The 25,799-nt window shown below is 44.5% G+C and overlaps 2 protein-coding genes across 2 annotated transcripts in view; both read left to right on the top strand.

Annotated features, from left to right (window-relative positions):
* Positions 1-25,799, top strand: part of LOC142470762 (uncharacterized) — a 65,139-nt gene that overhangs the window by 19,864 nt on the left and 19,476 nt on the right. The window contains exon 5 of the mRNA XM_075577503.1: positions 4,387-5,281. Coding sequence (XP_075433618.1) covers positions 4,387-5,281 — 895 coding nt within the window. The remainder of the gene's footprint in view (positions 1-4,386; positions 5,282-25,799) is intronic.
* LOC142469876 (uncharacterized) overlaps positions 13,778-25,799 on the top strand; it is a 511,728-nt gene continuing 499,706 nt past the window's right edge. The window contains exon 1 of the mRNA XM_075576878.1: positions 13,778-13,951. The gene's annotated coding sequence lies outside the window, so the exon portion shown is untranslated. The remainder of the gene's footprint in view (positions 13,952-25,799) is intronic.

Here is a 25,799-nt window from a genome sequence, read left to right as displayed (position 1 = left end):
ACAAATCCGACTTGGTCTATGTTTATGAGCCTGGGTAAGATAGGGTTCAGTCGATTTGCTTGAATTTTACTATACAATTTAAGGTCGTTGTTCAGGAGGGAGATTGGGCGATAACTTCCACATTGCATCGGGTCTCTTCCATCTTTATGTATTATGGCTAGGTAAGCTAGAGACATAGAGGTCGGGATTGGGTTCCCTTCCATGAAGAAATTGAACATCTTCAGTAGATGCGTGGATAGTATAGGTAAGAATCTTTTGTAATTCACATTTGTGAACACGTCTAGGCCAGGGGACTTTGACACCTTCAGTACTTTCACTGCTGCTTCTAATTCTTCTTTCGAAATTTCCGCGTTAAGTATCGCGTTTTCCTCCTCCGTTACTGTAGGGAGGTGACATTTCTCCAGATATTTTTTTATGGCTTCCGCAGCATTAGGTTCGGTTCGGCCATTCTGGGATCTCAAGTTATAGAATTTGGTATAGAATTTGGTGAATTCCGCAGCTATTTTTTTTATCATTATATTGTATTTCACCAGACCTATTCTTGATTGCCGTTATTTGGGATCTTTTCTGAACCCCTCTCAGTTTACTGGCTAGGAGTCTGTCTGCCTTGTTACCTTTATCATAATACTGCTGGTTCGTCCATTTTAGAGCTTTCTCTACATCCTCTAGTTGGGCCGGTTTTAATTTTAGTCTGGCAGCAGTTAATAATTTGTATATTTTCTTAGATGGGGCGGTTTTATGTGATTGTTCTAATTCGATGATGGTATCCGTGAGGTCTTTGAGTAATTTTAGTTTGACCTTTTTCCTGTGGGCTGCAATAGAGATGAGTTTCCCTCTGATTGAGGCCTTATGGGCTTCTCACAGGATTGTCGGAGAGGTGACTGATCCTGAGTTAAAAAAGAAGTAATCCTTAAGTGCTGCTTTGACCTCTTTTCTATCTCAGGATGGTTCAGCAAAGAGTCGTTTAGTCTCCATGAATAAACATTTGATTTTGTAAATGGGATTGATAAGGTTAGAGTAATGGGAGCATGGTCAGACCACGTAATTGGGCCTATGTCTGATTTGCACACTGCCTCTAGGATGTTTTTAGTTACTATGAAATAGTCTATTCGAGAATAGGTCTGGTGAGGCGCTGAATAAAAGGTGTAGTCTCGCTGGCCCTGGTGCTGGGATCTCCAAACGTCTATTAAAGAGAAATCTTTTATAATCCCCCTAAACCTTTTCCCTATTTGTTGGGAGAGTGTTGTATAGGGGCGGCCCGCAGTGGATGATTTGTCGTCAGCAGGGTTGAGTACCATGTTAAAATCTCCGCCAACCAGTATTGACGACAAATATGCCGGGTCAATGCTCTCGAGAACTGTTGAGAGAAACTCAGTTTGATTCTCGTTAGGAGCATAGATATTGATCAGAGCAATCGCCGAGCCGGCTATTGAGCCGTATACCACTAGAAATCTACCCTCTGGGTCCACTGTTGTTTTGACATGATTAAATGGTGTTCCCTGTCGGAGTAGAATTGCTACTCCCCTTTTTTTACTACTAAATGAAGCAAAATAGCTCATTGGGAACACTTTTTTGAATAAATTTGGTGGGTCTTGGGATGTGAAGTGGGTTTCCTGTAGGAAGATGATATCGCCCCCTGATCTTTTACGGTCTTGGAGAGCTAGTCCCCTTTTCCTATTGTTTTGTAGGCCTTTTACATTTAGGGAGATTATTTTGATTGCCGCTAGGTTAGCCATTGGGGTTTTTGTTATGGTGTGCCATATGACCTTTCCTTTCCCACCTGGAAGGTCTTGCTTTCGGAGTATAGTTGTTTGTTTTCGCCCGAGCAAACATTTGTGGTAGGCCTGGGCTGCATGTGTTTTCGATCTAGTGTGCCAAGGTGGAGAGAGGGGGAGGGAGAGGGGAGAGGCAGGGAACAGAGAGAAGATCTGCTGGGACAGGACCAGCAGATAGAGAGCAGTAGAAATCAGGTCTATCTGAGACCTTAATAACATGGGGCTGGTCTTTTGAGCGACCAGCTTGTGGGGCTAAGCGCCCCTTCCAGGGGTGGGTCCGGCGCCGGAGGCCGGTACGTGTGCAATAGAGGGGTCCAGACCCTCTACTGTATCCATTTTAGGATTTCCCCTTTTGCTTTCATATTTGCATTCACAGGTTTTTGTGTGTTTCACTCAAGGAGGGGATGGGGGGGGGAGGGAGGGGAGGGGGGAAGAGGGAAGGGAGGGGGAGGGGGGGTTGGGGGAGGGGAGGAGTGGCGGAGGGGGAGGAGGGGATGGGGTGGGGGTTGGGAAGAGGGGAAGGGAAATCAATCTGGGTATCTTGAAACAACATTTTTTTCAGGTACTGTATACAACAACATACATAACATAATTTTCTATAACAGTAACATGTAACTTTGCAGCCGAGCACGAGGTTTGGTAGGTTTGGGTGATAATCTCTGTCGCTGAGATTCTTAGTGTCACCCTTTCTGTGGAAGGCGCTTAAGGGGAGTCTCTTTAGGGTGGTAGAGGTATGTGCGGACCTGGGGGTCTTTTACCTCCCATACACATATATGGAGGGGGAATAGCCTATTACTATACTTAGGGCCTTTAATTCGAGTCCTGTGTATTGACAGTGGGGATAGGGGATGGGGCGGGATAGGTAGGAAGGGGGGGGAGGGAAGGAAGGGGGGGGAAGGGGGTAAAGGGGGGGAGGGGGTTACCTTGTTCTGGGGTATGTGGTTCACTGCTCAGCTTTTTAGTGGGGTTTCTTGTTATTTTGGGAGACTAACCTCTGAGCTACTTCTCATTTATGCCTTTAAATAGATGTTACAGTCTCATAACTATACTGGATTATGTCTACCCCCTAGCACTCTGCATGACAAAAATTAGAAAGCTATGACCTTCCTATCAAAAGTTAGCTAGTAAATTAAGTGTGGGCTGTGATGTGGTAACTTTTCACCGGTCTACGGTTTGAGGCCGGGATGCAATGTGGCCCATTAACCAATTTAGCTTGCGGTTAAGGCTTCCCTTGCTTGTCTGCGGTTACACAGTGATACAGTGTTGTAATGCTGAGCTCGACCCCATAACCACAGGCACGCTTATCAAATTAACCCTTTAAACAGTGCTAGAGGCCCCTTATTCCTAGTGGGCGCATTTTAGACATATTATTACACTTTAATATAACTGCAGCCAATGTAGCTAATTTTAGCGCATGTGTTCTGCTTATCCCTAGCCAGACGCACACAGACAATTCTAATGTATGTACAGGCTCTCAACTCGCAGTGGGCTGCAGAGCTGACACTTCACATTTACAATATGACTTAGGGTACCCTGCTACATGGCTTATACAGTCGTTACATGGTATTAATCTCACCCCCTTATCCCAGGGGGGAGAGACACAGGCAGTTTGACTACAATTTGCAGTATTATTACCCTGATTGGGTTGCAGAGCTGACACCTGGCAATCTGGTTCAGGGGCACCCAGCTGGGCCAAATACCTTTTATTAATGGCCTGGGTACTCCTTCACCATCAAAAACGGTGGAATTTTTTTTTATAAATTGTGAGTTTAGACAAGGAAAGGCTAGAGAGGAGAATATTGCAAAGATGGGAGAGGAGGGTAGGCATGAGAGTTTTAGATTGTGGAAACGGTGCTGAGAGAAAACCAGCAATATTTAGCAAGAGCCAGAATGTGAGCGAAGGAAAGGGAGATGTCAAATATTTAACCAAGGCAGCGTGCTTGGGAAATTGGATGAATAGTAGTGTTATTGACTGACAAAAAGGTGACACAAAATGGAGCAATTGTGCCTGGCTTATATGTCCATGTAATCTTCTCCTACCTATCTTTACACTATAGATTTACGTCTGGTTGAGTTACATAGTAGATGAGGTTAAAAAAGACATGCCCATCAAATTCAACCAATATTACATTTAGACGACAGATAATTATCCTATATTGGTATTTACAGTACTGTATAAAATAAACAGTGAAACATTATCCAATGATGTTTCAAAGTTGATATAATTAACTCACTAGGATGATAGACCAGGAGTTCCTTAACTTTACTTCTCATGGACAATGTTAATAATGATTTGGAGGATGCACATGTACACTTACATAATTTGTATTTATTACTGTATTAATTATCTATGTATCAATATTATTTAACTGAGCTGCATGATTCAAATTTCAGGTCTTTGGGAACCACCATGAAAGTGGGGGACAATAGACATTCAGGGGCCACAATTTTAAAGCCATAGGAATAGAGTGAAGAAAACATTTTGTTAATTATAGTAGTAATAAAGTATATTCTTCAAAGAACAGTATTTTTTATTAGTAATTTGCTTTCAGTAATTTGATTTACAGGTTCAAAACATTTGAGTTTTGTCTTTTTTGTTTACTTCTCTTAGAAAACTGCATGAATGAGGAGTTGAACTGGAGTGGTAAACTGTTAAGTATGAACAACAAACTCCTTAGACATCAGATCATTCACACAGGGGAGACACTTTTCCCATGCACAGAGTGTGGGAAAAGGTTTTCTTGGAAGAGTAGCCTCCTCAAACACCAGAAAATTCATACAGGGGAGAAACCTTTCACATGTACAAGTTGTGGAAAAAGGTTTTCTCGGAAGACCAGTCTCCGTGAGCACGAGAGGATTCACACAGGAGAGAAACCTTTTACATGCACAGAGTGTGGGAATCAATTCAGTACTCCGAGCCGCCTCCGCCAACACAAGAGGATTCACACAGGGGAGAAACATTTTACATGCACAGAGTGTGGGAATCAATTCAGTACTCCGAGCCGCCTCCGCCAACACCAGAGAATTCATACAGGGGAGAAACCTTTCAAGTGCACAGTATGTGGAAAACAGTTTAGTACTTGGAGCCTACTCTCCCAACACATGAGGATTCACACAGGGGAGAAACCTTTCACATGTACAGAGTGTGGGAAACAATTCAGTAATCGTAGCCATCTCCTTGAGCACGAGCGTATTCACACAGGGGAGAAACCTTTCACATGTGCAGAGTGTGGGAAAAGTTTTCCACAGAAGCAAACGCTCCGCAAACACCAGAGAATTCATACAGGTGAGAAACCTTTCACATGTTCAGAGTGTGGGAAAAGCTTTTCACAGAAGAGCAGTCTCTTTACACACCACAGGATTCATACAGGGGAGAAAGCTTTCACATGTACAGAGTGTGGGAAACAATTCAGTAATCGTAGCCATCTCCTCGAGCACGAGAGTATTCACACAGGGGAGAAACCTTTTACATGTACAGAGTGTGGGAAAAGCTTTTCACGAAAGAGAAGCCTTTTCACACACCACAAGATTCATACAGGGGAGAAATTAATTCCTTGTTCAGAGTAGGGTTGGGCAGTATATCATTAGCATAGCAATACCACGGTAATAAAAATGGCTAGTAAATTAATACTTAACCATTGGAAAATATAATGGTATTTCGATCTATTCACTGCAGAGAGCTGCGAGGGGGCGGTTCTGGCAGAAAGGTTATTTTGACAGGTTGGCCAGAGAAAAAGGAGTGGGGTGGGTCTGGCAGAGAGTGAGAATGGGGCGGGTCTGGCAGAGAGTGAGAATGGGGCGAGTCTGGCAGAGAGTGGATTCGGTGTGGCTCTGTCAGATAGAGGAGGGAAGCTCCATGTCTTTCACGTGCTGCAGCTTCAAGGATTCCTCCTTCTTTTAATTTCACCCCTTCCTCGCCTCCCACATGCCTCGTAATCCCTTCCTCTCCTCTATGAGTCAATCCAGAGAGGGAATTGGAAAGAATGCACAGCAATCTGGGCCCTAAATCCAAGTCAGGAAGGAAATAGACCAAGGCCTATACTAATTCAATACCTGACATACAAATATAAGGAATTTATAATACAGTCAGCAAGGAATGCAGAACGTCTACACTACATGAAAAATAGGATTTCCCTCTTCAATAACTACAACACAGGGACTATAAGAAAAAGACACAATCTTGATGATATCAGAGATGATATTACGAACGTAAGTTTGGAAGTCCTGATATGGTACCTTGTTAAAATTCTGGTTCTTGAAATCCTGAACACTTTGTGGTGGAGGCCAAATCATTCATTGAATGTAAAGAATCAGCTGCAGGACCTTCCATGCGATCAGTCCGAATATCAAAGATTAACTATCTTAATTTAAAGTCTAAATATGACCCAGCTTCCTCACACATAAAGACTTTCCTCCCATTCAAAGTTTTGCCAAATGTAGCATGTAATAATTATTATCCATTGTTAAATTATAAAAGTATGAATGGGGTAGTGACTTCACAATTTGTAATGCCACTGAATGAGCCTATCCCCTTATTACTCCTCCCCTAATGTTTACAATGCTAATAGTGTATGATGAGGGCATTTCATAGGTGTACGAGAGGTATCTTTCCTTACACAGCGACTTCTTACCTGATGGGTATGGAATGACATGAGGATTTCACCGACCTATATAATGGTGCGCTCAAAATCAACTGGGATAACTCCAAATATAGTAGTAAATTTAAGCAATTAGTCCAGTGAGACTCTAAATGTGAAAAAGAGCAGCTAGTATAAATTGATGACTCAAAACATGAATATTGGAGGAAAATAGTATTGAAAAATACCAGTGCAAAAACTCACATAATAGATCTTTAGTATTTATATAAACATATAAAACAGCACATATGCAGTGATTTTGAGTGCACCTTTAATCTATTTTTTCACTTCACCTTGTTCTTATTGTGTGCTGCATTATATCAATTGTGGTTTATTTTCCAAAATGGTTTGGAATATTTCAGAATAAAGAGACCAAAGGCAAAATCAAACCAATGCCTTGTTCTCTGAACAATCCAGTTCTTTTGTTTCTGAAATTTCACTTGAACAATGTTTTTAAAAAAAAATATGTTTTAATAACATTTTTAAACACATCTAGGAATTTGGGGTGTCGCTTCTCTTTGTACTTATAGTATTGTGAGTTTATTATGGGCCTAATGTGATTTCAAAACTTTGCTCGTGTGACCAGCACTGGCCTCTCTCCTTCTTGGTATTTTTGTTGTGACGACATTGGAAAACATTTGACTAATATATATTTCTCTGTTCTTCTCTTTATCGCTGTCACGGGAGACCAGGCATTTACACCTTTTTATACAGGAATTCGGAATATATATAGTCTTGTATCAATAATTGTAATAATTCAAACTCTGGAATATGACTCTGGTATGGAGTGGGTAAAGTCCTGTATCTTGGATGAATAACCAGTAAGGTAATAATATAATAGCTCCTGAAGCGAACAATCAAGGTGATGATAAATCAACCTGACGCTAACTCACTGGAGAAAACTGAATCAATACTGGGGTAGAGACAAACTCTTCAGATAACCATATGTAGAATACTTCTTACCCACACCTGAGCCTCCATGTGTCTGTTATGGCGCGTCCAGCCGCAGATGTAGAAATCTGATGGAAAAAGAAGAAAAAAGCCGCCACTGCCAGGGAGCCAGGTGGTAAAAAAAAAAATCTATAAATTTATTTAACAAATAAACATAACCCAAGGAGGTTGTGCAGCCTGCTACGCGTTTCGGACGTGATGTCCTTTAACAAGGAGTATAAAAATACAGTGCCCTAGACCCTCCTTATATAACTATACAAAATCATCTAAACAAATTGAAATTTGGGCCAAGACCGGGTCAGAGCATGACGCGACCGCCAGAGCGCCCATGCACACATCCAAAATTGTCTGTGCGCAACCCCTGCCGCGTCAGCATGGGCCCGCTAATGGTAGCACCTAAGCCAGATGCGAACGGCAGGGAGCTAAGCCCCTCCCCCCGAAGCACCCAATGGGAGAATGGAGACCGGACCCAGGGAAACGGCCACCCAAGATGCCGCAATCACTCACCCCAAGTCCTCCACCCTCCCCAGGGGCCCCCAGGCCAGGAAGGGGACAAACGCCCCCAAACCGCCGCATCTCCCACGTGCTATAAACCAGCTTCCATGCAACTGGCAGCACATCGGTCCCTCAAAGAAAGAGTTGCCGTGCCCTTCCCACATTTTCATGGCAACCCGTAACAACAACAAATGGCGCGAAGTATACATAAATAATAAGACTTGATTAAAACGACATCTCTAAACATAACTATAAAACAGTATAACAACAAATATGTGCTATAGTAAATACCCATGGTCCAAGAATCCATAATATCCACAGACCGAGCCCACAATACCTCCTCCATAACACTATTCATTTCCAAAATACAAAGATTTTATCTTAGGAGGAGGCTTCCAATGAATCAATATTATTCACACTAAAAGAGAATCTATCTAAATAGAAACTATTTTCCTTAAGAAAAGAACAGGGACAAAAATGTCTGTTGTTATAAGACAACCTCCCTAAGGTGAGAGTTTAATGCAGGATAACTAGATACATTACATCATCTGTTATAATATAATCAGAACTTAAGATCAATTATATAATTCAAACATAGCATGTCCTATGAATGTTCAAACAGTGGGGGAGGGAGGGGGGAAGGGAAGAAAGGAAAGGGCGGGAGAAAAGGTGGGAAGAAAAAAGCCAAGAGAGCATAGATCTCCATATTCCATATTGGATGTCACCTCAAATTTATATCATGAAAGGATAAGACAAGCAACTATCATTTGGGGAAAGGACTCAAGTTAAAAAATAACTTACTGTAGGTTCCATTCAACATTCAGACCGTAGGGAGCGCAGGTCTCAAGGGTAAAGATCCAGTATGCCTCCCTACAGTCTAAAAGGTTGATTTATTGCCTCCACGCTCATTTAAAGAGACTTTTTCAATACTCCTAACGGTTAAATTATTAACACTTCCATGTGCACATTCAGTAAAATGTTTGGATACGGGATGTGAACAGTCCCGTTTCTTAATTAATCTTACATGCTCCATCACTCTTATTTGAAGGGCTCTGGTAGTACGGCCTACATAATTCGCTCCACACCCACATGTTAGAAGGTACGCCACATATCGTGTGTTGCAATTAATGTAGGACTTGATTGAAAATTCCTTTATGGAATGGGAACCGGAGAAATGTGAAGAAGGTCGCATAAAATGACAAATTTTGCACCCCCGCACATCTGAAAGAGCCCTTAGTAGTGAAGGTCTGTGTCACTGCCCGCGAAGAGGCCACATAGCTTGGAGCAATGAAAGACGCGATGGTCCTTGCTCTCCTATACACAAAATGGGGCCCATTTTCCACATATTGAGCCAAACTGCGGTCCATGTGTAATGGATCCCAGTGCCTGCGCACGATCTGCGGGACCTGATTACTAGATTTATTAAACTGTGTGATGAATAAAGGAATATCATCCCTGTCCAATACAGCATTATCTTTTTCTTGACTTGTTTTTAATTGTAGTGTATTTACATTTATAACGTTGTTGTCTTCTCCTGTAAACTGTGTCTGTTCCAATTCCGCCCGTCAGGGGGCCTCCCTCCTTAGGATCAAGCAGTGACTGTCTGTCAACTGCCAATATTTCATTAAAGGTCCATTGTAGATCTTCCTGTTTGTATCCCCCCCCAACCATCCCACATTCCCCACCCTTACCCTATCCCCCCCCTCTTATCTTTTAAAACATTGTTAGAAAAGCACACATCAGTGTATACCCTTGGGTAAATAAGTATAAAAGAAATAAGTCAAAACCAATGTGGCTAAATAAACAGGTAGGGGAGGAAATGGACAAGAAGAGGAAGGCGTTTCGATTCTTTAAGTCAGAAGGGACAGAGACATCGTATCAGAATTATAAGGAATGTAACAAAAATTGCAAAGGGGCAATTAAATTAGCAAAAATGGATAATGAAAAAAGGATTGCAATAGAAAGTAAGGTCAACCCTAAAAAGTTCTTTATGTACCTTAATAACAAAAAAAATGAGAAAAGAAAATATAGGACCCTTTCAGTGTGAGATGGGGAAAAAGCAGAGTCATTCAACAAATTGTTTGCCTCTGTGTTTACCAGGGAAGAATCAAGTTCAATAGTAGTGCCGCAGGAGGAAGCCACAACCTCCATATTAATGAACAATTGGTTAACTGAGGAAGAAGTTCATAGGCGGCTTGAAAAAATTAAAGTAAATAAGGCACCTGGCCCCGATGGCATACATCCAAGAGTTCTCAAAGAGTTAAGTTCAGTAATAGCCAAACCATTATATTTAATATTCAAGGACTCCATTTACACCGGCTCAGTACCACAAGATTGGCGTAAAGCAGATGTGGTGCCTATATTTAAAAAGGGAGCTAGATCACAACCGGGGTATTACAGACCTGTAAGCCTGACTACAATAGTGGGGAAACTACTTGAAGGTTTAATACGGGATAATATTCAGGAATACCTAATGAAAAACTAAATTATTACTAATAGTCAGCATGGATTTATGAAGGATAGATCATGCCAAACTAACCTTATTTGTTTCTTTGAGGAGGTAAGTAGGAATTTAGACCAGGGTAATGCAGTTGATGTGGTCTACTTAGATTTTGCAAAGGCTTTTGATACGGTTTCACACAAGCGGTTGGTGTACAAAATAAAGAAAATTGGACTCAGTAATAATATATGCACCTGGATTGAAAACTGGTTGAAGGACAGACAACAGAGGGTTGTCATAAATGGAACTTTTTCAGGTTGAGTTAAAGTCGTGAGTGGAGTACCTCAGGGATCGGTACTGGGACCCCTGCTTTTTAACTTGTTTATTAATGACCTTGAGGTTGGGATCGAGAGCAAAGTCTCCATCTTTGCTGATGATACTAAATTGTGTAAGGTAATAGAATCAGAGCAGGATGTAATTTCTCTTCAGAAGGACTTGGAGAGACTGGAAACGTGGGCAGGTAAATGGCAGATGAGGTTTAATACAGATAAATGTAAGGTTATGCATTTGGGAAACAAGAATAAAAAGGCTAATTACAAATTAAATGGGGATAAATTCGGGGAAATCCTTGATGGAATAGGAGAAAATTAGGGCGCTCCAATGAAACTAATACAAAATATTAGCCAAAAATAAAATATAAAACTGGCCCGGTAGCAGCTGCAGATCAACCCACGGAGGCTCGTCCCGCGATCCTCAAATGGTACAAAGATTGGAGATAGGGGAACGCAAGGGATACAGTACAAATAAAGAAATAAGCAATAATTAGCACATGAAAAATCCAAATAAGAACAGTAGAACAAGAAACATATGTAACCATGCTGTAAAATGGTTGCAGTCATCTCTCCTGCTGACAGTAAGGCCTGGTAAGTTATGGGCATGCCAGCAGTAATCATGGAGGTTTGCCCTCACACCCTGGTTAGGTGCCCTATGTATGGATGGGAGTGGTCACATGCTCTGACTCCATGGTTAGTGATGTCAGAGTTGTGCCAGCCCCCAGAGGATACATAAGGCACAGCACTGATCAAAAGTTAGGAGAGTGAGTAGTGTGTGGTTAGAGGAAGAGTGATTACGTTATAAGCGGAATAATGAGACTGTGACCAGGGACCAGGCACAGAATAGATATCCCTGCGGGGATAGGGAATCCCTAATTAAGGAGGACACTACCTTTCAAAGGGAAGTACGGTGAACAATGGAGGGCTAAATACACCCCATTGTGGAGGGCAGCTGGCCCACCGTACTAATAAAGATGCATCTGATCAAAGACCCTCTCGTGTGTAAGTGTGGAGTCATTGCACAGAGAGAAGCACCACAGAGGAGTTCCTCATCAGAATCATCCCCAAGCGGACGCCGGGAAACTGATGAGGTGGAGGCGCTGCACTGGATCTAGGTAGGACTCAGCACACTACCTCAGCTGCCTGTCTGAGTTGGCAAATCCCCACACACCATCATGCGGGAGACTCGGGAGTCCTGTTGTCAACAGGTGCACCACCATACACTACCATGTAATGGGGTCTGGTTAGACCACAGGGGCCAATATGAGATTGGGTGGGTCAGGCCAGTCCAGAAAAACCATTACATTTGGAGGCGCTGCTGAGAGAAGTAGACCTGTCAACAGGACAGGCTTTTGCTAGGCACACTGGGAAACAGGGAGAAGTGTCTGCTGCCACTTTGTGCTGCGTTGGGACGGACCTAGGGGTAGTCAGGGGGCTGATGGAGTATTGTCAGCTCGCAGGGACGACCTAGGGGCCTGAAAGGAGTTAGTGGGTTTGGAGCCGGGCTATAGCTGTCCTAGTCACCTTGAGGTAGTGCTAGTTGGTAGGATGCCTAAAGGGATAGCCTGTTAACGTGGTCAGGAATCCTGGAGAGGGTCTGCGCTAGGCTGACCAAAAGAGGTAGACGCCCAAGTACTGCATGGAAGAGCCAGAGTACTCATCCCCAAGCGGACGCCGGGATCCTGATGAGGTGGAGGCGTTGCACTGGATCTAGGTAGGACTCAGCACACTACCTCAGCTGCCTGTCTGAGTTGGCAAATCCCCACACACCATCATGCGGGAGACTCAGGAGTCCTGTTGTCAATAGGTGCACCACCTTACACTACCATGTAATGGGGACTGGTTAGACCACAGGGGCCAATATGAGATTGGGTGGGTCAGGCCAGTCCAGAAAAACCGTTACACATATAAGGAGTCTTTTTGAAATGTATTGGGAGTGGGGTCTTTTTAAAATGTATTTTGGGGTGGGGTCGTTTTAAAATGTATGTGGGTGGGGGTCTTTTTAAATTGTATTGGGGTGGGGTCTTTTTAAAATGTATTTTGGGGTGGGGGTCTTTTTAAAATGTATTGGGGGTGGTGGTCTTTTTAAAATGTATTGTGGGGTGGGGGTATTTTTAAAATGTATTGGGGGCTGCGGGTCTTTTTCAAATGTATTGCGGTGGGGGTATTTTTAAAATGTATTGGGGGGTGAGGAGTCTTTTAAAATGTATTGGGTTGGGATCTTTTTAAAATGTATTTGGGGCTGGGGATCTTTTTAAAATGTATTTGGGGCTGGGGATCTTTTTAAAATGTATTGGGTGTGGGGGTCTTTTTAAAATGTATTGGCGGGAGGTGTGTTTTTAAATTGTATTGGGGGTGGGGTATTTTTAAAATGTATTTAGGATGAGCGTCTTTTAAAAATGTATTTTGGGGTGGGGGTCGTTTTAAAATGTATGTGGGTGGGGGTCTTGGTAGAGGTCTTTTCAAATTGTATTGGGGTGGGGTATGTTTCAAATGTATTTTGGGGTGGGGGTCTTTTTAAAATGTTTAGGGGGTGGGGATCTTTTTAAAATGTATTTATGGTGAGGAGTCTTTTTAAAATGTATTGGGGTGGGGCTCTTTTTAAATTGTAATGGGGTGGGGTCTTTTTAAAATGTATTGGGGTGGGGTCTTTTTAAAATGTATTGGGGTGGGGGTCTTTTTAAAATGTATTGGGGTGGGGGTCTTTTTAAAATGTATTGGGGTGGGGTCTTTTTAAAATGTATTGGTGGTGGGGGTATTTTTAAAATGTATTGGGGGAGTCTCGCAATACCGGGGTGGGTGGGGGCGGACATAACTCTAGTACCGGGCCCCGGGAAACCTGTCTCCGGCTGAATGTATGTAATAGAATAAAACACCAGGTCTATATGTAGATACAGGAGCAGGCGGTGTATACACCGCTACATGCAGAAGTAACTCTCTCTCCCTAGCACAGTGTCTGGGAAATGTTACTGTGCTGCTTCTATGTGTCACTGGTACTGAAGGCTAGAAAACTACAACTCCCATGATGCCCTGCGTGTGAGCATGCGCAGTAGGACATAGTGCTGTGACCCGGATGTAGCAGGCAGTGATACAGGGAGGGTGTGAGAGCTGCCCTCACCCGGTAGGAGATTAAACACCTCCCCAGCACCCATCCTGCACCCACAGAGGGGAACCACAGGTCCAGCACCCAGCTCTGCACCCACAGAGGGGAACCACAGGTCCAGCACCCATCCTGCACCCACAGAGGGGAACCACAGGTCCAGCTGCTGCCCATCCTGCACCCACAGAGGAGAGCTGCCGGTACCAGAGGGCCCATGAGCTGTGAGTCACAGGGATCTCTCCCACATTGTAATATTTAGATAGAGATGTTGGTGGATTAACCCCTGAAGACTGTAATATACAGTAATGGGAACCCCAGCGTGTTGTGTATTACACATATATCCTCTGGGTTAGAGAGAGACCAGCAGGACTGCACCTTGGTTATCTTGGGGAGGATACAAGACTGATTCACATTTATATATTCTGCCCCAAAGTGGGGTAATCATTATCTGTGGCCACCAGGCTGTGACTTGCAGAATATGTTCCCCGTCACTCTGAGCTCGGTTATTATTCTCTTTTGCAATCACCGGTGACGTGTGCCCCTTACATATTGTATATTAACAAGTGTTCCTGTGCCATATTATTGCCATATTATTGTACCATCTGATCATGAATAACACAACTGTTACATTTAATGGTGTTGGCTACTGTTAAGGTGCCTGTATCTGTGCTATATTACAGTACCGGGCAAACAAGGTACCGACAGTGGGAATAAGAGCAGTAAGGAAATGCCAGTGTAAGGGAGGCCCTTTCCTGAAGACCTTACACTGTAACTTGTATTTGGGAGACCTACAGACACCCGAGTAAAAGAGCATTATTATTATTATTATTATTGTTATTACAAGTGCATCTTCAGTCATGGACTATAGATAATTGCATGAGATGCTTTAATTAGTTGCATTGTCAGCGAGGGTTGAATACAGGATGTGAGGGGTTTGGTGACTATTGAGTGAAAGAGAGTTCCGTAGGGAGTGAGGGATTATGGGAAAGGCTGTAACATGGGAGAGGGCTGTGTAGGTAAATGGTGCAGAGATGAGGCGTCCTGGTGTTGAGTTTAGGAGGCGAGTTCGGGTGTAACAAGAGATCTTACCAGAACTCCCTCCTACTGTCTCTGTACGTTCTCCCTACCTACCAATTAAACTGTAAGCTCCTCGGGGCAGGGACTCCTCTTCCTTAACGTTACTTTTATGTCTGAAGCACTTATTCCCATGATCTGTTATTTATATTATCTGTTATTTGATTACCACGTGTATTACTACTGTGAAGCGCTATGTACATTAATGGCGCTATATAAATAAAGATAGACAATACAATACAATCTGAGGTGAGATATATGGAGGTGCAGAGGAGTTTAGAGCCTCAGAGGACAGGGTTATAATTGTGTAGTTTATACAGGGAGTAATAGGAAGCCAGCAGAGACATTGCAAGAGGTGAGAAGCAGAGACGGGTCTAGGAGAGCACAGGGTTGAGCAGCAGCATTGTGACTGGATTGTAAGGTGGAGCTGTGAGGTAGGAAAGTGAGATTAATGTATGTTGCAGTAATCAATACGAGAATAAGAGAAAGTATAATGCATTATTGGTGTATTAGTCGTGGGACAGAGAATGGGAGTCATTTTACAGTATTGTGAAGGAAGAAATGGCCAGATTTAGTAACAGCGTTTATATGAGGCGGGTGTAGGAGGGAGGGGGCGATTGTTACCTCTAGGCAGCGTACTTAATTTTGTGAAATCAAAGCCCCTAAAGACAGGCCTCTTTAAAGATCTTTGTAAAACTATGGATTAACAATGTGAATGTTTAATTTTACACAGAGGTTATCAAAGAGTAGCATGTAAGCTTGTATATATGAACTTAAAAAAAGATGAAATTTTTGTTTTTTTAGAACATAGGTAAGAAGTTTTTGTGAATATCTTGGCAATGAACTTTGGTACACCAAACTTGCATTCTTGCCAGAGATATTTAGGCACCTGAATAGTGTTCACACCAGCATGCAAGGGCGAAATGCAAGCATCCTTACGGATAAGCTACTGGCATTTAAAAAGAACAGTTATCTGGACAGATAGAGCTATAGAGGGTAATCTTGAAATGTTTCCTCTAATACCCAAAACCCTAACAGAAGACATTGGGGCCTATGCAGAGAGCAGCGCTATTTCGAAATTCGCCATTTTTTGGAGAAATCGCGCAGAAAACAGCAGAAAATGGCGAGTTCCGAAAAACGCGCCAATTTTTCTTTTCTATTTGTAAAACTCGCCTCGCGGCTGGCGAGAACCTCAATCTCGCCAGTTTTAAAAATATCCTAATGCAGAGAGGCGCGAACGGCATCTAGCGGCTGTTCGCGCCAATAAAATGGCGCGATTGTCTCCTTTTTGCCTCGCCAGAAAAAATTGGCAAGAAGCTGCCGCTCGCGGCCATTGCAAAGGGAAAAAAAAGGCGCGAATTTGTTTTTACACGTTTCTGAAGCGCGCATCTCGCCAATTTAAACTCGCCACACGCATCCATGTTAAACATAGCAGAATTCGCACTTTTCTGCATATGGAGAATAAAACTCTCCAAAAAAGCTACTTTTTATGAAATTCGCCAATTTTAAAATTCGCTGCTCTCTGCATAGGCCCCATTGTCTCATGGTGGAGCATTTGGAAACCTTGGAGCCCAATATCCAACGTTACTTTCCATCCTTGACTACAGAGAGATACAGCTGGGTAAGGAACCCGTTTATGCCCATTTCAGGTACATACAATATAAAAGTGATATAAATTTACAAAAATGTCATTTTATTTTTAAACCTAAATCCTTATTCTCAATTTACATTTTCCATCCAAAGATCCCGGGCGAGGTGAAACCGGTGGCGAGTTCCTTTGCCTCTGTTCAGTTGGCTGTATTGGTAAAGGGAGACGGTGTCAGTATGGAGCAGAACTGCTGGACCCGAGAGAGAATCAGGAGCATTTATCCGCCTCTCGGATGCCAAACGGAAGCACCAGATGCTGCTTTTTATCTGCTTTTTATCCATACTATTTATTTATAAAATGTTTTTTTACCAGGAAGTAGTACCTTGAGAGTTACCTCTCATTTTCAAGTATGTCCTGGGCACAGAGTTATGATGACAGATACATGGTTACAAATACAGGGTTATACATTCTAAAAACATAGCATTACATTAGGTAAAGAGGGTTATACATTAAATATGGAGATATTGCATGAACAGTTAAAGATAAAATAAGTTATATGCGTATGTAACCGTTACAGACCACATTAAAATGTGAGAACGCTTTTAGTTTTGAAAGAACTTAGACAGGTGGTGGTTTTGAGAGTCTCTGGTAGACTGTTCCAGTTTTGGGGTGCATGGTAAGACGAGGAGCGGCCGGATACTTTGCTGGACCATGAAAACTTCATTGGAGTCAGATCTCAGGTGATAAGTGCTGCATGTGGTAGGGGTGAGGAGCTTGTTCAGATGGATGGGTAGCTTGCCCAGAAACTATTTGAAGGCAAGACAGGAAAGATAAACTTTGCGCCTAGACTCAAGTGATGGCCAATCTTGTTCTTTGAGCATTTTGCAGTTGTGTGTGTTGTAGTTGCATTGGAGGACAAAGCGACATATTGATTTGTAGAGTGTGTCTGGTCGTCTATAATTGGTACTACCATCTGCTGTGCAGTGCACTTTCTGACCAACTGCCTTAGGGAGGATTTGTTCCTATAAAGTACGCCCAGTTTGGTATAGGATTTGGATGTCACTGTATCAATATGCATTCCGAATGTTAAATATTTAAAACTAGTAACAGGGGCAAGGATGGCATTAGAGCTTGTTCTTATCTGAAGCTCGGTCATTGGTAGCTTTAGAAATTTGGCCTTTTTCACAACTACCATTAATACAGTCTTGTCAGTGTTTAAAAACAGTTTGTTTTGGGAAATCCAATTTTCAAGTCTCAAAAAATCAGATTTGAAGTATGTGTTCAAGGTCGGAGAAGCGAGGGCTGCGTCCACTATAGAACTGTACAGCGTCCACTATAGAACTGTACAGCGTGTTACTATGTTGCACACAGAGGACATCACTATTCTTATGGCTGCTGATCTCTGACTCTTTAGTCTGTGGTTTGTATACTAGGTGGTGTCTTCACCCAGCTCCAGATATGCAAAATACAAAACAGAAATAGAAAACAAATATTATACCATGCCCCCAGTACAGTCCATAGTTAAACTGTAAAATAGAAAAAAATAACATTAAACAATGAAACAATTTAAAACAAACTATCTTTTTACAGTATTTAGATTAAAAACATTGCTTTCCTCCTGTCGTGGCCTTACCGTGGTTGTCATCTCCTCCACCACAAGGGCATACATGTATTCTGCAGACGGAGGGGGTGAGCGTGGGGGGCCCATGGTGTGCTTGCTGTTGGCACCGTTAAGGCCAAATCCAGGGATTGAGAGGGTGCACGGGGGGTATGCGGTTCCTCCATAGGAGAATAAGGCGCCTCCAGGCCAACCTCCTGCGTCGGACATACAGGGGCAGAGACTCCAAGCAAAGAATAGATCCCAGAGATGTTCCTCTCAATCTTATCCAGACGAAAACCCATGCACCTATCCATATTCTCCAGGGCGCCAAAAGACGCTCCATGTTGTCCTCCATTTGGTCCCTGTATTGCTCTGTAGAGTTGTCAATGATGTCGACACCACTGAAAACATTCAGCATGTGGGCGAACGAGCTGGATCTGGTGCAAGGAGTGCTGGAGCAGGTGAGCTGGGGGTTTCTGGACGAGCATCGGCGTTGATGGGTGCTGGAGCAGGTAAGCTGGGGATTTCCGGACGAGCATGGGGGCACTTGCATGTATGGGGCCCGTACAAAGAGGTTTTGCGAAGTTGATTTTGGCCCTTTTCTTTTTCTTCGCATAATAAGGACCAGGGTTCTTTGCCTTTGGAGTCCTCGGAACGTTTTCTTTATTGGCTTTGGGTTGGAAACAGCTTCCGCCTTTCGCTTTCTCGTGGTTGGTACAGCAGAAAAAAGCAGGTTCCTGTGTCCATAGAATCGAGGAAGATCCATGGAAGCAGATGGAAGAATGCACAATACAGTATCTGGACAAGAGCTCGTTCAGATAGAGATCAGCGTGTGGGAGGCTATGCAATTTGTGTCACCATTTATGCACTACGCTCCCATTTGATTTTTTTGTCGGGCATGGACACGAGCTTCAGGTGTTAAAAGTGGGCGTACGAGGCGCATGCGCGAAGCCAGAGTGGATGGAAGCTTAGGTTTCTAGCTCTGCTCGCATCGGCACAATAATCTATTAAAAGCGGCAATTAAAGTGACCCCCCACGAATCAGTCCAGTGAATTCAAGTAGGGGAATACCTGGTGATGCCGGCACGGGGAAAAGCAAAGCAGAAAGACCCCTCGGTCACGACTTATTTCAATAAAAAAAAACCCTGCAGCAGGAGACAGCCCTGATCCCCCTACAGCAGAGATGGCGGCAGAGGCTGAGGTTGCCAGGCCGGCTGCAAGAGCGGATGACAACGAACCAGTTACTAGAAAAGACTTCAGGGAGCTCTGTGCAGAGATGAAACAGTTCTTCAACAGAGAGCTGTGGAATTTGCGGAGGGACCTCGATGGACTGGGGGAGAGGACCGGGTCCCTAGAGACCAAAATGGACGCTAACACGAGGGCCATCCAACAGACAAACAAAACAGTAGCCCAGTTACAGGATAAGATCCGAGACCTCTCAGACAAGCAAGAGGACACCAAAAATCGGGACAGACGAAATAATGTCCGTATCCGTGGGGTGCCTGAGACAGTAACAGACGCTGAGGAATTTGTTCAGCAGTGGCTGGAGCATATACTGCCTGATAAATCTGCCCAGGACTTGCACCTTGATAGGTGCCATAGAGCCCTCCGTTCAAGACCACAGGCAGGAGCCCCCCCTCGGGATATCATAGTACGCTTTCACTTTTATAAAATAAAAGAGGCAGTTTGGGGGGGGGAACGGGACTGGGTGCTGAGGCGGGGGGAGGCGCTAGCTCCCCTGAGAACCCGGGGCGAGCCTCAGAGTAGGGGGCAGCCCTGCATTGGCGACGCAGCAGAAGGGTTTGGAAATGCTCACCTGTGCCGCTCCCCCCCTCGCGGCCCCCCCCTCCTCTTGCCGCCTCTCCCTCGTTATCTCATCTTACCCATGGCCTCCTCCCCCCCCGCCTTCCCCCCCCCCCCCGCCTGTCTCTCCCCCCACCTTCCCCCCCCTTCTCCTTCCTCTCCCCCCCCTCTCCGCTCTCCCCGCCACCCTCCTTCCCCCCCTTAACCTCCCCCCATTTATCCCTTCCCCTCCCACTACCCTCCCTCTCCCCTCACCACCCCCCCCCCACATCATTTCCCCTCCTCTGCACCACCCTACCTTTTGCCCCTAACCCCTCCACCCCTCCCCCCACAGGTTGTACTAACAGTAAGCAGGAGGAGATGAGAAATACGCCAGGGGCTGAGGGGGGGGCGGTTAGGGGAGGGAAAGAAGTTCCGCCATAGAGGTGCTCCTGCCAGGGCCAGGCTGACACATATACATCTTAAAGGGATGTTGCATATAGGAGACATTACAGGCTCAAGAGAGAAAGGTTATTGTTGGGTTCATGTTTGTTCGTTCAACCTTAATGACTTTGACTCTACATGATGACTATTGATTAATGCACTTTGTTTACTTTAGGGTCAGGAATCGCTCACGGCGGTCGGCTGGCGGGGTATCGGGGTGCTCGGGGGCACCCTCGATGGGGTCTCATCTCGGTGGACCGCTCCGTGACCGAGACACAGGCCCCCACTCCGCATGAGATCTACGGATGGGGCAAGCGAGGATACGTAAGCCCCCAACGCAGAATCCCACAGAGGCATTAACTTCGGGAGTGGGGAGACGTCGGTCCGGGGAGGCCCCCGAGCGCCGGGATGCGTCCGTGGAGTCGAAGCTGAATTACGCTAAGTCAATAGTTACTGTTTTACTTTTTGAAGTTGTAATAAAGAATGTTATGTGATGCCGCAATACACACACAAAGTTCAATGTCGGTGCGAGACACCTTTGGTCTTCGCCGGCGCCTCACAAGGTATCTCATGGAGGTAGTCCATGGGAGCCAACACGCCCTACAGAGGACATGCCCACAAAGACTGGCACTCCCGATTGATGGGTGCCAGTCGGCGGTCCGACAAACAGGGCATAAGAGCCGACTCTGGATCAGCCCAGACAAGGCTCTTCCCTTTTTCTTTTTATTTACCCAGTTCTTCCCCCTCTCCTTCCCCCTCTCCTCCCCCCCTTCCCTATCCTTGGGGCTGCGGGCCTACACTGGCGACACACTTTATTTGAGCTCGGCTAGTCCCACGAATTCGGGTATACCCGGGTGTATTGAGGTTTGTGACTGTTTTCTGCCCGAGTGCATTGAGGTATTTTCCAGGCAGGGATTGAAGCATTTTATTCCCGCTGGCTGCAATACTGCACAGTATATATATATATACTGCATTACAATTCATGAATTTATGCCATCTGGTAGACACGCGAAGCATTGCAGCCTATTAAATCCTAATCATTATCATTTAACAGATCAGCCGCCCATCAGCCAGGCATGAACCCAGGCTGGGAAGGCAAATGCAACGGGGCTTGTCAGAGGTGAGGAGCGGCGCATTCCAGGTATCTGCCAGGTACATACTGGGTATTTGCTCGAATAAAGTGTGTCGGTGCAGTACCATCAGAGCAGGGCAAGGCCAACCCAGGGGCACATACCTATCACAGGTCACACTCACGATAATAGGAGGCCCAGATTTGGACCGCCTCAGAACCATAACATCTCTACGCAGATCCCAGACACCAACCTAACTATATGGCGCTGAATTTTATATCTATAAACGTAAAGGGATTTAACAACCCTACGAAAAGAAAAGTCGCCGTTACAGATTTTAAGGCAAAACAGGCCGACATCCTCCTAATACAGGAAACACATTTTAGCCGTAACAGTGTACCCAAATTCCTAGATAGACAATTCACACAATTCTATTGGGCGTCCGCTGCAGAAAAAAAAGAGGGGTCGGAGTTATCTTCCACAACAGGGTTCCATTCACACTGGACACGATTAGGAGAGACAATGAAGGCAGATACTTAATAGTAGTGGGTTCAATACAAGAACAGCCACTGACAATAGCTTCGGTGTATGCCCCGGATGAGCAAGGACACGAATTTATCAAGGATTTTTTTTAGAAACTGACGCAGGTAGCCAAAGGTCAGATAATCCTAGCGGGAGACTTCAACCTTACTATGAACCCCAAGCTAGATAGATCGGGAATCGCTAGAAACGGTCGTAAGAAAGTGATTGACACCCTAAAATCAGGTCTCAAGAAAGCCCAGCTAGTAGATATCTGGCGGGAACTTCACCCCACAGAAAAAAACTATACTTTTTACTCCCACCCCCACGACGTCTATAGCAGAATCGACTACTTCTTCATTTCTAGTAGACTGGTTCCCTTGGTCGCCCAGGCTTTGATCCATGATATTTCATGGTCAGACCATGCGCCTATAGAGCTGAGGTGCAACCAAATTCGCCCTGATAGACCCGGTGCAAATTGGAAATTAAATGAGTCACTCCTTAAGATCCCAGTTATATGCGACTCAGTCGGAGAGGAGATAGATCAATTCTTCACGAATAATTATGGTTCGGTGAGCTCCGACCTCACCCTCTGGGAGGCCCATAAGGCAACCATAAGGGGCACTTTAATTGGTATTGCCGCCCGTAGAAAGAGAGAGCGTAATAACAAGATAGCAGCCCTCCAATCCAAATTAAATTCCCTCACATCACGACACAAACTGACGCAAGATCCGAGGGTCCTATTGGAGTTAAAGAATATCAAAATCGAACTAAACCTACTATTAGTCTCCCAGGCTGATAAGTCTCTGAGTTGGTCACGGAGGAAATTTTACGAAAAAGCGAACAGGCCGGATACCATGCTAGCGCGCAAACTAAACACTAGACAGCCTAATTATAACATACAGGCGGTGCGTCTGAAGGATGGCTCCTCCACATCCAACCCAAAAAGCATAGTCGAGGAATTTAAATCATTCTACGAAAATTTATATAATGGAGAGAAAGTGGCACATAACTCCAAAACGGCAAGGGCCACGGAAGATTTTCTAGCACGGTCCAACCTAACAGGGCTGAGCGAGCAGGACAGGGAGGGGTTGGAGGCTGATTTCACATTAGAAGAACTTACCCAGGTCATCACGGACCTTAAACCCTCAAAGGCCCCGGGGCCAGATGGGTTTTCGGGGCAGTATTATAAGGCGTTCGCAGAGAACCTAGCTCCATGGCTGCTCCGAATGTATAATGCTGTATTAGCAGGAGCCCCGTTCCCGGAGCAGATGCTCCAGGCGTCAATCTCAGTTATCTATAAACCTGGGAAAGATCCGCAGGACTGTAAAAGTTATAGACCAATTTCCCTAATTAATACAGATGTTAAAATATACGCCAAATTACTGGCCAATAGATTAAGTCTCATCCTGCCCAGACTCATACATCCAGATCAAGTCGGCTTTATAATGGGTAGACAAGCTGCGGACAACACCCGACGAATCATTGATCTGCTAGAAATAGCCACTAATCAGAAATTAAGCGTTATGATGTTGAGTCTGGATGCGGAAAAAGCGTTTGACAGGATTGACTGGCCCTACTTAAAACAGACGCTTGAGGCATTCGGCTTTGGGGAAAGGGTGAGTGGGGCGATAATGTCACTATACTCGGGCCCCGCAGCCAAGGTCATACATCAGGGTTTCCCCTCTAACTTATTTCAAATTAAAAGCGGCACACGTCAGGGATGCCCGTTATCCCCCCTGTTATTAGCCCTATGTATGGAACCTTTAGCTGCGCAAATCCGTAACAACCCGGATATTTCAGGGATTACGGTGCATTCACAATCACACAAGATCGCCCTGTACGCAGACGATATACTGCTGCTAATCTCCAGGCCTCTAACCTCCCTGCCGAACCTATTTGACCTGTTGGATAAATTTAATAGAATATCAGGATTCAAAATAAATCAAACCAAATCAGAGGCCCTAAATATTAGCCTCCCAAAGGAAACTGAAAAGCTACTGAGTCTGAACTTTAATTTCAATTGGCAACCAAAACATATCAAATATCTAGGGGTCTACATCACTAAAGTTTACAGGGGCGTCTATGATGCTAATTACCCCAAACTAATCAAGACACTAAAAGCAGATTTAAAAAAATGGACGCCCTACAAGATCTCCTGGATAGGAAGGATACATAGTGTCAAGATGAATCTCCTCCCCCGTATCCTATATTTGTTTCAGACTCTACCAGTGCCACTTAGACTGAAGGACATACTCTCACTTCAGTCTGATATCTCCGAATTTATTTGGGGAGGGAAAAAACCGAAAGTAAATAAGACAATTATGAAAAAAACCACGCAGACAGGAGGCCTAGCGGTACCTTGCCTGGTCTCTTACTACAAAGCGGCGCAATTGTGTCCACTCACACAATGGCAGACCAACCCCGATCTGAAAAGATGGGTGGATCTGGAAAAGAGGGCTTGTACCCCACTAGAGATAGAGAATTTGCTATGGTTACCCAAAACCGCTATTAAATGGGCTGAACGACCGCTCTCATCGGTGGCCAACTCACTGTCGGTATGGGAGACTACAAAATATAAACATACCCTGACCACAAGGCGCTCTAAGATGGCCCCCTTGTGGGGCAACCCTAACTTTGCACCGGGACTAGTGGCAAATGCCGCAGGGCCCTGGAAAAAATATGGATATCTTAGGTTAAGAGATCTGGAGGGTATACCGAACAGAGTTAAATCATTCGAACAAATTAGATCTGAAAAAAACATCCCACATTCCGAATTTTTTCGCTACCTCCAGATACGAGCGTTCTTCGCCAAAAACTCCCCCTTCCCACCATTAACCACATTCGAAAAGCTCTGTCTGACGAAAACAGAAACACAGGGACTTACATCGCAGATCTATAGAGAAGTGGTCGGTTCTGGGAGCTCACAGCAACGACAAAAACTGACGTATCAACTTAGATGGGAAACAGATATTGGGGAGGAATTGGAGGAGGACGACTGGACTGCTATAATAGAGGCTACTGCCAAGAGCTCCATATGCACTACTTTGAAGGAGAATGCAGTTAAAGTATTGATGAGGTGGTACCTCACCCCATTAAAATTATCAAGGTTTCTCACAGGATACTCCCCGCTGTGTCCCAAACAGTGCGGAGAATCGGCGGACCTGTTGCACATGCTGTGGTCTTGCCCTCGGATCTCACACCTGTGGGATGAAATTAGACATTGGATCCAGAGGATTTTTGACCTCACAATTCCCCCTGATCCGTGGCTGTTCCTATTGAACAGACCATGGAAGGGTCTTTCAAGATCAGGTAATAAACTAGTTGCACATTTTGCAACAGCAACGAGGTGCGAGATCGCAGCTATGTGGAAACAACCAGAGATCCCAAATATCCCAAAAATTCAGAATCGATTATGGTACTTATGCCAGATGGAGAAATTGACGAGTCTGGTCAATGACACTGGCGAAAAATATCTAAAAGTCTGGACGCCTTGGCTGGAACAGACAGACATCCCGGGGGTTGAGGTAGCCACGATATGGCAGTGATTATTCCAAGTGCATTCTCGTACAAAGTAAGCGGAACGGACTAAGAGACCTAGTTGAGGACACACCAGGTGAACAGTTTGGGCGGCCCTAGAAGTCGGCAAACAAACGGTGTATAGTAAATCTACCAGCCACCTATGGGAAAGTGGCAGTGCAGCGTGCCCGCGCCCCCCACTTCCCTCCTTCCCACCCTCCCCCGTCTTAATTTACTTTCTTTTTGTGTTGTTCCCCCAAGTTTAACCTACATAAATATCCCAACTGGTTTTAGAGATATCATGTGCAACGCATGAACGCTTGTGGCTCCAGAAGGAGAATGTAGCAGTATCGTACATGACTGTAATACTGTGAATGTTCGTGTTATTTGTATTGCGATGCTATTTATATTGAAAATATTCCAATAAACTTGAAGTTATAAAAAAAAAAAGTGGGCGTACAGTGCCTAACCTGT

Source organism: Ascaphus truei, chromosome 1, assembly GCF_040206685.1.
Source record: "Ascaphus truei isolate aAscTru1 chromosome 1, aAscTru1.hap1, whole genome shotgun sequence".
NCBI lineage: Eukaryota > Metazoa > Chordata > Amphibia > Anura > Ascaphidae > Ascaphus > Ascaphus truei.
Note: the sequence above shows the minus strand (reverse complement) of the source record. Positions and strands in the feature narration are given on the sequence as shown.